The sequence below is a fragment of the Euwallacea fornicatus genome, chromosome 38 (assembly GCF_040115645.1).
Source record: "Euwallacea fornicatus isolate EFF26 chromosome 38, ASM4011564v1, whole genome shotgun sequence".
Classification (NCBI taxonomy): Eukaryota; Metazoa; Arthropoda; class Insecta; order Coleoptera; family Curculionidae; genus Euwallacea; species Euwallacea fornicatus.
In genome coordinates, this window is record NC_089578.1 from 498,566 (window position 1) to 511,065 (window position 12,500).

A 12,500-nucleotide genomic window follows, 5' to 3' on the forward strand; every position below is an offset into this window, starting at 1 on the left:
AGCTACTCAGAAAAATCAATGGCAAATCACGTTCTGTTGTCTCTTAGACAAAAAAAAATCACTCACTTGCTGTCCTCCTTGCGTGGAGATGACCTGATTCGCTCCCACTACCACTTGCTGCACCACCTGTTGATGGCCGCTACCGGCCTGGGCGACTTTCTGCAAAACTTGCGCCCCCTGTGGCTTAATCAGGTGATTTTTCGCGTTGAGGACAGTCTGTCCGACCACCGCTTGGGGCTGCGCTTGCACCTTCTGCGGCAAGGAGTTGATCGGCTTCAACTGCGTCAGTTTACCTGCTGGGGCAGAAGGAGTAACGGCAGGTTTAATGACTGGTTGCTGTTTCAGCGGTGTGCTGGTCAAGGCAGGTTTGGGAGAGGCGACCGGAGTAGTGACCGCCGTGGTGACGTTCACTTGGGTGCTGGTGAGCACCTGCAGTTTGCCGTCCGGAAACTGGACGAGTTGTTGGCCGGGCATTAGGCCCTTGACGGTGATGCGGCCGTCCGGCGTGCGCATGATCTGAACGCGCTGCGGGTCCTTAGTCGGTGTGGATATTGGCGCAGTCGCGTTGGCCGTCGTCGGAGCTGAGGATACTGCGTTAGGTAATCCAATGTAAGAAAATCATGAAATCAAATTGCAGGAGGAAAGGGGTCACCGATACGGGAGAACGGACCGTGCTACGGGATGGGAAGTCTACTTGATGTTCCAACACCTCAGGGAGAACCAATAAGAGATGGAAACGGGGGGATTTTATCTATCGCAATTTCTCAAAATACGAGCCCACACCACCTACGGTGGCGGCGACATCAATAAGAACGATGGTAAAACACATGAAATTAATTTACTATAATCGGAATTTTTTTAAATCTTTTTTTAAGACGATTTTACTTAAATAAACATTCAAGTCCGATAAACAATTCAAATATTGCTAATAAAACCATATCATCCGACGAAATGAACAAAATTCCCCAGGACAAATAACTAAGAACGAATTGAAAAAGCGTTGCTATTAGTTCCCTCTGTGGGTGTTCTTGTGCATTAGATCGGACGTGCAAAAGCCAAAATGGGCAGAAAACCACATGGTGCTCGTGGTTTTTAGAGAGCGATAATATCATTGGTGAACCAAAATTGGTCCTATAGCAAAGTTGCTGCTGGATACTCAGATTGTTCAAAAACGAAGGTTTTCGACACAGCCAAACGCTTGCACCGAAGGTTAGAGAGAACCTCATAAGAAAAACAAGGCAGAGTGACATTTGATCGAAGATCAATAGTTCTGGCAAAGCAACATCCGCGGACTCACCTTCACCTAGGAGTTTTCTAACGATGAAACCCCCACAGTGCCCAAAAGACCAATTAGAAGACGATTGAATGAAGATAACTCGTTCGGAAGAGTTGCCAAAAAAACACCTTTAAGAGAAAGACTGAACCGCCCATTTGGAATTTGCGAGCAGCGGACGACAACACCCTGTGGTAGGATGAAGCTAAAGTCAATAGTTTGACTTCTGATGGCCGAACTCATGTTAGACGACCCCCTAACACGGAATTCAATCCAAGATGTGCCATCAACACGACTATTAAGCATGGGGGGTCAACGTTGAATTGTGGGGTTGTACACCTCCATGGTGTAGAACCAATAGCAAAAATCTGTGCCATTTTGAATACGCACAAATGTCCTTGAAATGCTACCGTAGGCGGAAAAAACTACCTCTTATCAGGCAATTTCAGCATAACTACCGCAAGCGGGCAGCGAAAATTGCACGGGACTGGTCGAGTGGCCCGCTTGCAGTCCGGATTTGAACTCCATTGAAAATTTGTGGTGGTGGGTAAAGCGGGTCCTCAGGAATGGATTTGCCTCAGTTGCATCAAGGAATTCAACGGATTTGGCATGCAACACCACAACAACGGTGCCAAAGTCTTCGTCGTCACCTCAAAGTCGTCAAAGGGTCATTAGTAATGAAGGTGATCCAGCGAAAAATTGTGAACATTTTGATGCGATAATTCGAGCCGAGGGCTGTTCTTGTTTATTTGTCCATGATAATTCTCGCTTGATTGTTTTTGTAAAATAATTCCGAAATTTTCAAGTCGTTCTTATTCACACGCCCGCCACTGTATAACAATTTTTCTCCACCTATAGTTCAAGCAAATCCTCCAAAGTTACTTTCGCTATAGCTTCGCACAATGCATTAACCACCTAAAACCCATCGATTTTAACTTGGGATTGTTACACACCTTGAGCTTGCTGCTGGACCAACTGCGACTTCGGCTGAGTGACCACCTGATGCAAAGTCTGGCCGCTGGTCGTCTGCAACTTAATCAGGCTCTGTTGCGAGCTCTGCAAGGGGCTTTTCGTGACGAAGTTGCTGGTCGGGGCCCCAGCGACCACGCGCGTCGTTCCGTCCGGTCCTTTGGTCATCAAAATCCGTCTGCCCGCCAACTTGCTGCTGCTGGTCAGCAACGAAGTCAAAGTGTTCTTTCCGCTAACCACAGATTGCGTTGGAACCACCAGGTTCTTCACGAGCTTCATGGTGCCATCGGCGGAAGACACTTAAAAAAAAGGAAATGAAGTGATTTGAAGGAAACTGCCATGGCGTATTCGGGCACCCGCACGAGCGCGGCATTATCGCCGACTTGCATGGCGCGCTTCTCGGAATCCCCGAATTCGCCATCGTCCCGTCGAGTCTCTCATGGATTAAAGGCCGTTTTGACGGGTTTTGGCACGGCCAGAAAGGTTGCGAGATTGATTGTGGGTGCGCCTAAAGCCTGGTTCACATAGGTAACGTGTTAACGTCGATCTTGCACGATGATCACACCGGATTATCCAGACAATGTGACGCGTGTAAACAGAAATGTTTCACATGAAGTAAATTGACCTCGCAAAAGGCCTTAAGTGTAGCGGCACGAAGTGCATCAGTCTTGACATTCTCACGTGACGCAGGAGCATAATTTACCTTCGCTCATAGAAATTTGTGCATTATTGAGTTTTAGGTAGTCACGATGGGAGGGAACTGTGGGTCGCTAAAGACCATTTAAAGTTTGGGCGTTCCCACACGGACCCCCCGAAGCCAGTCGGGCAAGGGGGGCAGGCAGTGGCGTGCCAAAGTTGAAATTTGTCGTTTTTTTAAAAATTCCTAGGTCGCCGCGGCATCTCGAGCACGCCGCAACCGGGTCTAGGGGCGGACGGCGGGGGTGCCGGGGCGGGGAAAAAACCAAAAGTTTCGATTTACACTGACGCGCAAAACTGGGGAAACTTTTCAAACGTTTAAATATAAATTTAGTTCCGCCCTGTGCATCGTTCCCGTGAATCTTATTTACTTCCAAGGAAATGTTTATTCAATTCGTGTCGTATAAAATTTTCCCGCTTTCAATGGTAAACACATTTGTTGATTTATTATTTATTTATCGGGACAAAACCAAAAGAACGACGGTTCGTGAAAATGTTCGCCCCGAAACGACCGACTCTGTCCGCGAGAGGTGTTTCGCGCGAGTTAGGCGCGGACGACCCGACTTATAAGACTGGACAGAGGCGACGTAATGAAGTTGGCGTTTTAAGCAGACGTCCAGCTAAAACTCCATTTATTTTTCAAAAAAAAATGACAAAAAACACGGAAAGTCCCGGTTTGCCTGGGCACAGAAGTATTTGCATTGCGACTGAGCATTTTCTGGAAAACGTGTTATTTAGCGATGGGACAAAAACAAACTTATTTGGATCCGATGGGATTCCACGGATAAGGCGTCCAGTGGGCAAACCATGTGACCCGAAGCGCATTTCACCTACCATAAAACATGGTGGTGGCTCCCTCTCCTTTGCGGGGATGCTTTTCCGGTTTTGAAATTTATTTTACTGGTGGAAAAACGGACAGATTTCTCCATCTACATATTCTCAAAAACGCATCGGAATCGTTTCGCGACGAGAGTTTGCCCGTTTCTTGGATGTTCCGGCACCAGAACGACCGGAAACGCGAAGCGGCAGTGGCCACTTCCCGGCTCAGAGAAGCGACGATTGTTGTCTCGGAGTGGCCACCGCGAAGTCCAGATCTGAACCCAATTGAACGCTTACGGGGTGAGCTAAAAGTTCGTGTTAGGAAACCCCTGTAGATCTCAAATAAAGCGGATTTAAAGCAAGCCATTCAAGAAGCATGGAGGACCATGGATATGTAAAAAAATCAAAACTCTTCTTGAATCAGTGCCCAAAAGACGTGCAGAAGTCGTTGCAAATAAGGGACATTCTACCCATTTTTGATTTATTTCGTATGTTCGTTGTATACAGGGTGTCTGCTGAACGCTGGCATAAATTTAAACGGGGGACTCCTTGTCAGATTTTATGAAAAAAAAGTCCTAATAAACACATGTCTTATCTTGCTACGTTTTCGTGATACAGGGTGTCGTTTTTAGGACGTTTTTTCACAAAATGTGGCGAGCAATCGCCCCTTGAAATTAATGTCATCATTTAGCAGACACCTCGTACGTGTGTTATCACTGGGTATTTGTACAGAGTGTTCCTAAAGTTGGAGTCATCCCTTCACTCGTGAATGGGGATTCAAAAAGTAAGATTTTTTCCTTTGACGCTTTTTCGAAACGTCAACATCGACGGAGATACAGGGTGTCGAAGTTTTATTTCAGAAATAGAAATTTATTAATAATGCTCAAACCGCTTGAGATAATTAAGCAAAATTGTGTAGGTGAAAATAGCCGCGTGGGAGGGAAATTCTTCAATACATAAAATTATTTTTGGGCTCACCAGTGGCGCACGTATAAAAGTTGTTTAATATTTTTAAAAAGGGCAGAAAGACCTAACGGTCGATAGCCTATTTCCTAGGAAATAAAGACTTTTTTAAGAAAAAAAAATGTTACGGCACTGACTTTTCTAGAGACAAAAATTATCATTAAACTTAAAAAAATTATAATTTTGATTTTTATCTTTTTTTAAAGCAAATTCAGTTGTCACTTAGAAATGTTTTCTGTTAATTAGAAATTTTCTGGCCAAAATCACCGAAGTGATGGTTCCAATGCAACTTGACTACCACTAACGCCTAAAAAATTTTATTTATTTCAAGCGGTTTGGCAATTGTTAATCAATTTTATTTTTTTTTTATAAAACTTTGACACCCTGTATCTCCGTCGATGTTGATATCGCGAAGAAGCGCCAAAGTGAGAAAATCTCATTTTTTGAAGCCCTATCCGCTCCCATCGAACTCCGACTTTGGAATCGCCCTGTATGTGTTCGACTGATCGTTAACTTTGAACTGGTTCCCTTAGTGGACATGGTACAAGATGCGTATGGGGGAGCAAGGGCTCCCCTCCTATGAGGTGCGTGGGGGCAGAGGTGCCTCAGCCGTGTTTGACAGTTGTACGGGGGCAAAGGAAAGGGCGAAAAGGGGGAGTTTCCTGTAGGCAAATTTGTAAATCTCCGTTTGCCTTCCGATCATCGAATAAATTTATTGATACCGCGCCCGTCATGCAACCTTCGCGGTTCGCCGGTAGCGCAATGCGATCGTGCAAGACTGTGAAACGTCAAGGATCGACCAGGCTGAAAGAAATGCGGAACTTGGACGTGGGTCAAGCTTCCGAATTTTTCAAATTCGACCGGGTGAACTCCGTTGTCCGACGACGCCGAAAATGACACCGACTTCGTATTATTAGACCCCGACGCCGACGCGTCTAAGGCGACATTCGCAATGACCAAGATTGCTTAAAATCGGCAGCTGAGTAACTGCGGTTTAAGCGAGTGGGGGAATGGCACGAAAACAAGAACAGAAACAAAAATTACATGCAATGTCTCAGCGGAAAAATTAAAATTAAACAGACATTCAACCCAATACAAAGTAGACTAACAATCAATCCTACCTTTAGGTTGAATCGGTTTTAAGGAAGAATTTGTACTAGTCGTAGTACACGGCTTTTCCAAACTAGTAGCAGATGTACTAGATGTGGAAGTAGCGGTGGCTTTTAAAAAGAAATATACGTTACACAAATCCTTTGACAACATTCCAAAAAAGACCCCGTATAATACACTACAGGGCGGCTCAAAAGTACTTTGAAAAACCTTCGAGGGGTGGCTGCGTCGGCGCCGACGCGCGCGCACTCCCCCGCGGCCGAAAATAATGTTTTTCCCGTCGAGTCCCGAAGCCCCTGCCAAAGGGCTCGGCAGGGGGCGCGCGCCCCAGGACCTCAAATTTTTTTACTACACGATGCGACCCCCTGACCAGCTTAGGGATCAATTCAATAAGAAGCGACGAGAGCCGTTTTGTGTCGCACTCACGCGAAAACTGAACGATGAATTTTGCCTGCTGTGGGGGAATTTAGCGGGGTGCTAGTAAAACTCGAACATCTTGGCAACGACGCTGCCGAGGTCGATACGTATCGGTCGGCGGGGCTTTCTCCTGAAATGACGCCAGCAATCACCTCCGGAAGATTGCACCAAACTTTTTTGAACCACCCTGTACATCGACAGTGCGATCCGCGAGGTCGGCGTCACGTGGCAAGTTCTCTTGCTCAAGAATTTGGCCAAATTCTCACTTTGCCCCCGGGTTGCGCTTCCGAAGTGATGACAAACGACGCACGAATCGAAAAACAAATGACCGTACAACTGTCAAATTGCATTTTTTTTTTTTGAAAATTATTTCGCAAAATTTTGAAAAATCGCACGTTTTTCGATTTTTCATTTGCCGCCCGTATGTCAATTTTCAAAAATTGCAGTCGAAAGTTGGCGCAGAGTTGGAAAAGAAAAAATTGCGAAATTTTCCCTTGGCGATTCCTCAAAATTCCGAGGGAAAATGGCGGATTTTGAAGGTTTTTGGGAAAAATTCGCGACTTGACAGTCATCGACACACTTCATTTGTTTTTCGATTCGTACGTCGCTTGTCATCGTTCCCGAGGCGCAGCCCGAAGGCAAGGTCGAAATTCGGCCGAATTCACAAGCAAGCGCCCTTCCCACATGACGCGAACTTCGTGGGTCACCCTGTATAAGAAAAAAAATTTCCAAAACCCCAACTTGACTTACAAATAGCTGTGGTGGGAGTTCCGACTTCGACCGGGTTCTTCACGTTCAGATTCTTCACTTCGAGAGCCCTCTTCTGCTGGTGGGCGGCGCGTTGCATGCGCAGTTGCTGCTCCATTTTCTCCTTTATTTCCTCGGGGGTGGCTTTGTTGGTGACCGCCACCTTGCTCGGCTCCAACGCTTCCACGGGCGCCTGTATGGAGGGTCGCGGAGGCGGCAGATTGCCGGTCCGGCTCCTAGTTACAACTTGCTGATTAGCCTTTTCGATCCTGTTTGAACACACACAAGGCAAGGGGTTAATCAGGATGGTAAAAGCATGGGGTGAAACAAATAAATAATGAGATTTTCAAGAAACATGAATGCGGCCAAACGGAATCGATAATCGTCGAATTTGTCCCAAGATATCAAATTCCTCGAGTTTAGTTAGTAATTGGAGGTTTTAATAATTGCCAGAACGTTTCAGAGCCTTTAAACGTATCAGTGTGTTAATGTGACATCTACTCGCACTGCTTCTGGGCCTGCTAAGCTGCAACGCGGCCGTGAACCTTAATACTTGGGGATGCTTCAAAGGCGCAACGCCTATCACGTCCTTTCGAGTTCGTCAATGTCCCGTCCGTGACCGTCTACTGTACCTGCCGAGGCGCTGTCCCTTTTTAATTTATGCAAATGAATTTCGATATTTTTTAGACGTAATATACGGAGTGATTGCTTATAACGGACGATCATTGAAAAAAGCCTCGAGTAGACGTTGAAATATCTTCGACAAATCCGTTTGTCATCTATTGGTAGACGGTAAATGGTTCAATCAACGCGCTACGTTTGGGCCTCACTGCCCGAGGACGTTTTAATGACTGTGGTTGCGCCTTTGCAGAGGCGAATTCTATCTGTTTGATATCTAGAAAATTCCGACCGCTCAATTTGACCTCTTCATGCCTCGATTCATGCATCCGGCCCCTTCAGTTGGTTCATGGCCTCAGGCTATCTACAAACACACACACACGCACGCACGCGCAACAAAAAAACCGACTTACTTCTCCCCGTACTGCTTGATCTCCCACAACTCCAGCTTGTCCTCGTCCACCCACTCCTCCGTCACCTGGGGATCCATGCACTGCGGCGACTCGGGCCTCTTCCTCTTCCTCAATCCGCTCCGAATCGACGTCACCTCCCTCACGGTCTTGGGCAGCTCCAAAGGGATGACCACCTTCCGCCTGAGATACTGGGTCTTCTCCATGAACTGGCCGACGTGGCGGTGCTTCAGCAACTCCAACGAGAGGATCTCGGTCTCCGTGGTGATCTGGTGCTTGCCGTCGGTGTTGGGCAGTTTGGTGTGCATGTCGTCCCACCGCAGGGTGGCCCACAGTATCCTCAACTGCATGGCGGTGGCTGCCAGCGATTTTAAATTAACCGTGCGGTACACCCAGCAGGTTTTAAAGAGGGGCCTGGCACAGGGGTACGGCCACACCGAGTTGTTCTGTTTCGCTAAAATATTGTATCCGGACATTTGCATCCTTCCGGCGTTCCGGGCCAGTTTCCTGGCGTCGTGCTTGGGGAGGACCAGGAGGGAAAGCACACCTTTCCGGGCCTGGAAGGTGGAGCAGGCCGGATACCTGACAACCTGGCGCTTCTTACGTCTCAAATCCAGCTGATTGGGCAACCTCTTGAGGAATATTTTCCCTTCAGTGGAAGACGTTGAATAGACCCTTTCACTGCCGTCTTCGGCGTGCTCGGTTTTGACCACTTTCTCTTCGCGTTTAACTCCAACTTTGTAGCCGCAAAATCGCCGATTTTGCTGGGCGGTGTAGGTCGCAGTCTTGGTGGTTTTTATGCTCCGCCCAGCCCCATTTGCCGATTGCATCGTTACGGAATTGGAGCTACTCTGGACGGCACTGATCGTCTTGATCTTGCCGTCGGTCGATTTCGTTGTGGTCAGCGAGGTCGTGGTGACCGTCACTATTTGAGTGATGTCCGATTTCGAACCCAAAATCATTTCTTTGATCGCCTCCGGTGTCATGCCCTTGATGTCCAAGTCGTCTTCCTCTTCTAGCTTCGGCTTCTTCTTGATCAGAGAATGGGTGCAGGTCACGTCGATGTCCATCGGCTCGTCCTTGAGGTACGAATCACCCTCTTCCATTGCTTCAAGTTTCGCCTCATTCTTCACTTCGTCTTTGCACTCGCGCTTCACGTCCTCATCGATTTTCTTCTCGGATTCTTTGGCAGGAACGTAGACATTTTGTTTGGACTCATCCTCCGCACTCTCGGCAGTCAAAACGGCGTTCACCAAGTCCTTGCAGATGTTGGCGTTGCTGTTCCTCTTCTCCTCTTCAATTTCTTTGTTAGTCGCGGCCCCGTGGGGCCCCTTCAGAGTCTGCTCCAATATCGACGGTTTCTTTACGGAGGTTGTTGCCGAGCTGTTCTTTAAATTGGTTTTAAGAGGACTGTTGGATGCTATGTTGGCTTTCCTTAGTAGGGTGAGGAGGTCCTTTCGGATTTTTACTCTCTGCATGCACAGTGGAGAGTAGCAGGTGTTTTCCAGCTGGTGACTACTTGCGGAGTTGCACCCGCGCGAGTAGCACTGGAAGTCCTTTGCTACCTTAGATATAGCTGCGTACTGTGTCCTAAGGCTGTTTATACTTTTGGCAATGTTGTTGATGATCTCTCGATTCACCACGGGGGTCCCGGCAGGCATTTTTCCGGAAAGCATGTTATTCAGCTGTTTTTCTATTCCCTCGCTTTGAACTTCGCTCTCCGTCTCAACCTCAACGTGTTCCTCCTCCCTCGGCAGCTGCTGCTGCTCGCCAGCTTTGCTCTGGGCGATCTTCCTCTCCTCCAGAATCTTCAATTGCAATCTTCTGGCAAGTAGCTCGTCCAGAACGCTCTTTTTAGCCACCTTCGGATAGAGCAAGCGACCGGGAGTGGTCAGGGCTTTCGAGACGTCGATTTCTTCGAACTCGTTTATTATCGGGACGATTTCGATGTTCTTCAACACTTCCGGAAAGGTTTCTTCGATCTTTTTGTCCGCCTCGCTGACCTCCTTCTGCTGTTCTTCGCTCAGGGGGTTCTCGCGGTTTTTCAGCTTATTCATCAAGTACTTGTACATGTTAGGGCTCAAAGATACGATCTTCTTCTGTCCCGATTTATCCTTAATCTGGAGCATAAACCTTTGAGGGTCACCGGCAAGACCCAATTTCTTGGAATCCGTATGCTTGAAATTCCTGGGAATTCTAATCCACAACCACCCCCACCTTCCGTGAATCCTGTACTCCTCCCCTTTCTGCTTCCACAGCTGGTGTTTGAACCCCATCGTATATTTCACGTAGTTGCTCGCGCACAACAGGCGATTTCTCTCTTCCTCCTCTTCCCGCTCCTTTTTCTCTCGCTTCTCAATCTTCTTCCGATCCTCCCTTTCCTGAGCGGTAATCCTGATCAATTTGGTGTGCCCCAATTGATCGTGCCAAACGTTGGCGAAGCAAATGGGCTTAATGCAGGCCTGCAGCACTATCAGGGCTTTGGCGAAGTCTTTGGGGGCCTGGCAGTTGCCGACAGCATTCAACCAATGCTTGCGCACCAAGTGCCAATTGGGGTGCATATACGGGGACTGAATAACCTGTTCTAGTTGTAAAATGCTGTGTCTTAAGGTGTTTACCATGAGCACTCTCGAACCATTGGTGCCGCCGATCCACTTGAATTCGGAGGCTGGAGTGAGGGAGAATTTGTGCGACAAATGACGCTTTTTGTCCCTCTCCTCGTTCCTTTGGGGTTTGTTGAGGGCGATTATGTTCGTCGTAAATTGGTTGACGTAACTTTTGAACGTGTTTTCCATTCCCAGTTTGTAGAGGTACGTGCCGTTGGCGATTTGATTGGATTTCAATCGCGTAAGCCGAGAGTCGTCCTTGTCCTCGTTGGATTTTCGCTTAAAGTCGTCCAAATTGTATGTCCTCGGCAACAAGGAACCGGTTTTCGATCTCGTAATTATATCTTTGTTTTTCTCATCCTCATCGTCCACATTCTCCTTTTCCGATGAAGATTTATTGGAGGGCGATTGCTCGCCGGACTTGTCCCCGGAAACGTCCGTGGTGGTGGCTACAGTTTCGCTGTGGACCACGGACGGCACGTCCGAACCGTCCTCGTGCATTTTGGCCACCATGTCCTCGGCGTCCTGACGCTCCTTCTCCTTCTTCTCTTCGAGCAGCTTCTCGTCCCGCTCTTTGATGGCTTTCAAGATGGCCGCATGCTCGGCATCGAAGTACGTCTTCTTGTTGGCTTTCAGTTGATTGGTCAGTTTCTCAGTCAGCTCCATTTGTCTCACAATCTCTTCCTTGTATTCCTCGAAGTCTCGGCACAGCTGACTCTCCATGTCGTCCTTATTGAACACTTTGAATAATTCGTCGAATTGGAGTTTTGTGGAGTAGTACCACACTTCCCCCTCCTGGTTTTCCCTGCGCAATGAAAGAGAATAATATCGATTTATTTCTAGTTAGTACATATATGTATTTCTACGCATGCGCGGCGATTAATATGACCATTCAGAGTATCTCAAGCACCAAAGATAACGCATGAGAAGGATTTCAACCTTTGTACATATAGAGGGTGATTCATTGGGAATGGGACATGGCCAAACCCGAGATAGGTAAAAAGTAGATCAAAATTCTCGCTTGGCATCTCGCAAAGCTTAACTATGCCAGTTTTGGTGTTGATTCTATAAAAACACTAAAGGTATTAAGGAATTTTGAAATGAAATTTTAACACCCTGTAATTCTGACGCACGCAACATTGATATAAAGTACGTTGGGTCTAATCGTCACATTTCAGTCTCGGGTTTTGCAATGTCCCATTCCCAATGAAACGCCCTGTATAAATAAATAGAAAATTAACCTTCACGCATACTACTGAAGTCAGACTTAAAGAAATTGACTCAAAGTGCTTACACGAAAATTCTTCTGCACAAGAAGTAATATTTCCGTCCGTGTCTGTCGTAGCCCAAAGGATCCTGCCTCGACAGCTGCCCCTGCTTCTCGATGTCCAGCACACAGTCCACCACCCCGGCCACTTTGTGCGATCGGCAGATACCGCATTGCCAGTCTTCTTCAGGTACGTTGACCAAGGGGGGATCCACGCAATTCAGATGGTAAACCGCGGGGCAAGTTTCGCAGCACAAGAGATCGCCGAGCTTGTGGCAGACTCTGCAGTGGTCGTCATAATGCATAGGCACTGGAAGTGGACAATGTGAAGATAAGGATCAAACGAGCGAGGAAGATTATATGAAATGGTAATGAAATTTACATGGGTTTTCCCACGGTCGGTCTGGCATTGCAACACCCTGTATATGACATTAACAACACGCGCAACCATATGTTCGCCAGTACGGTTGTGATCGATTAACCAAACGACAAACGTCAGTGAAAATGTCAAAAATGACATCAGTGTGACATTTTTTCATTTTTATGGCCTTTCATCAACTGTCAAACTGAAAATGTGGTTTTTATCCGTTTCCAACCGAGCTCAA

At 47.2% G+C, this 12,500-nt stretch overlaps 1 protein-coding gene across 5 annotated transcripts in view; it reads right to left on the minus strand.

Moving 5' to 3' along the window:
• Positions 1-12,500, minus strand: part of E(bx) (nucleosome-remodeling factor subunit NURF301 E(bx)) — a 35,806-nt gene that overhangs the window by 15,418 nt on the left and 7,888 nt on the right. For 2 of the 5 annotated variants that reach the window (XM_066301247.1, XM_066301246.1), the window contains exons 2-7: positions 11,923-12,205; positions 8,026-11,433; positions 6,998-7,263; positions 5,842-5,940; positions 2,227-2,541; positions 67-590 (exon numbers count right to left, since the gene is read on the minus strand). In XM_066301247.1, the coding sequence (XP_066157344.1) occupies positions 67-590; positions 2,227-2,541; positions 5,842-5,940; positions 6,998-7,263; positions 8,026-11,433; positions 11,923-12,205 (4,895 nt within the window). The remainder of the gene's footprint in view (positions 1-66; positions 591-2,226; positions 2,542-5,841; positions 5,941-6,997; positions 7,264-8,025; positions 11,434-11,922; positions 12,206-12,500) is intronic. The other 3 variants (XM_066301249.1, XM_066301248.1, XM_066301250.1) reach the window with 3 other exon arrangements.